A 1,933-nucleotide genomic window follows, 5' to 3' on the forward strand; every position below is an offset into this window, starting at 1 on the left:
TACGTCAGATTTTTCGGAGCACTGAAGCAACGTTTGGCAGCAGTTTTGCCGCAAATATCCGTTTTGGAGCAAGATGGCACCGGAAAAATTGGTTAGGGCACGCCACCCCGCGCCAACAATCGCCGTGGTAATAGGTACGCAGTCAATGACAAGAAGCGCGTACAGTTGAGCTTGCCTTCTTTGTGAGCAGGTGCAGCGTGATAACTTTGGAGGGGTTGAGGTGATTCACCACTGGAAACGTCCAATGAAGTCTCCAACCGTCCTCGACTTGGGACCCCACCCAAGACTCAAACCCACTGCAAGAAACAACAACAAAAAATACATCGATAAGAATCCTGAATCGATGTTCAAGCAGTTACTAAGGCAATCGCAAAACGGCAATGCCGCCTCAAATTCACCTTACGAGCAAGAGTCTGCGCGCCGAATGCGCGTTTACTTCTATTAAAACTTTGTGTACCTGCAAGGCTGGGATATTTTTGCACATTAGTTTCCCCTCCAAGACGACTGACATGTCTCATTAACTTCACGTTACATGTGCGAAGTGAAAATAGAAGAGTGCAATCGGTCGGCTTCTAAGGAATTCACTATAACTTGAACAAAGCTAATTTGCTTACCTGTCATTTTTGGAGAAGACGAGAAACTTGGCCGAACTGTTTCGCCCTGTGTTGCTGCACCACAGAGCTGTGCAGGACTGGTGACGCTCCTTCCCACGCGGCCCCATATTTAGAATACATTGGTATATATTTTATAATACAGCGAAACGTTCAGCCCGTGGAGGCGTTTAGGCAACCCGCGCAGCCCTTCGCACGCCGGCTCGCTTCCGCACGCACCGAACTGGCCCGCCGTGCGCGCCCAGAGAAAGAAAAAAAAATATTGGCGCCGGTGAGCTGTTGCGCATGCGTGAGGAGGCGCGGAAGCATGCGTGGTGTGGAAAGAAAGAAACGATGAGGGAAAGGAAAGGGCCACGCCGCAGCACCCTGCCGCTAGGATCGCCCCAATTTTGAAACCGAAACTAGCCAGAGTCGCCGACCAGTGGCCATACCACGCCATGCCATAGCAGTCGGCTCTGTCTGTGTTGCGCTTTTCCTTTCCCGCCTGTTCTCCCTGTTCTGTGGCCTGTTTTTGCATTGGCTTGCTGGCTTTGCCGGCTTTGCTACCTCGCTATCAGCCCCACAAAAAAATGTCAGCCGACGAAGGCGACGAATGTCTCAAGATGAGGGTGATCAAAGCGGAGGATGTTGGAAACGTGGACGTTCACCTGTTTTCATGCGACATACACAGCACGGGCCAGGCGAAGCAGAAAAGGGACAAGGCAAAGGCAACAAAGGCGCCAGAAAGTTTCGTGCCCCGCATCCAACCCATGGAGGGACAGCCGGGAGTGTTCAAATCCCAATGCCGCGGACGACAGCTCAAGGGCCGGCAGTTGAGTCTGCCCGAAGGGTACTGCGGTATTGTGTCGCGAAGCCCTGCCACCGAACCCGAGCCAGATACTAGGACCGTCCGTGTGAGCGGAACGTTCGACAAGATCACCGCCTGGAACTGGCACGTGCCCCTCTGCGAGGACAAGTGCCGCCAGATCAAGGACTGGATTCTTCTCAGCAAGGCAGTTCACGGAACAGACAGTGACTGGCGCTAAAAGCGTGCCTTTCTTGCTCTCTCCCAGCAACAACTTTCATACATTTGTTTGTGTGTCGCGCGCGGTGGTTCCGCAGAGATTTCGAATGCTGCGTGACCTGAAGGAACAGAAAACCTGTATTTGTTGCGCTGCTGAAAGTACTCATCTCGCGCTTGATTGGCCTCATGAACTGTATTCACTGAGTCGTATTTGTAGCACCATGTAGGCAATCAGCTTATCATCCCTTGGCTTCAACCACCATTCACCCTACCTGCCTGCAAGCATTCTCTCGTGTAATTTGGCCATGTAAATCGGTGT

The 1,933-nt window shown here is 52.1% G+C and overlaps 1 protein-coding gene across 1 annotated transcript; it reads left to right on the forward strand.

The window, feature by feature from the left end:
* Positions 1-1,213: 1,213 nt before the first annotated feature.
* Positions 1,214-1,636, forward strand: LOC144162227 (uncharacterized). The gene has a single exon (XM_077692693.1). It carries the CDS (start codon positions 1,214-1,216, stop codon positions 1,634-1,636), a length of 423 nt encoding a protein of 140 aa, XP_077548819.1.
* The last annotated feature ends 297 nt before the right edge of the window (positions 1,637-1,933 follow it).

Source organism: Haemaphysalis longicornis, unplaced genomic scaffold (assembly GCF_048455015.1).
Source record: "Haemaphysalis longicornis isolate Haplotype H1 unplaced genomic scaffold, Haemaphysalis longicornis Haplotype H1 scaffold_1, whole genome shotgun sequence".
Lineage (NCBI taxonomy): Eukaryota > Metazoa > Arthropoda > Arachnida > Ixodida > Ixodidae > Haemaphysalis > Haemaphysalis longicornis.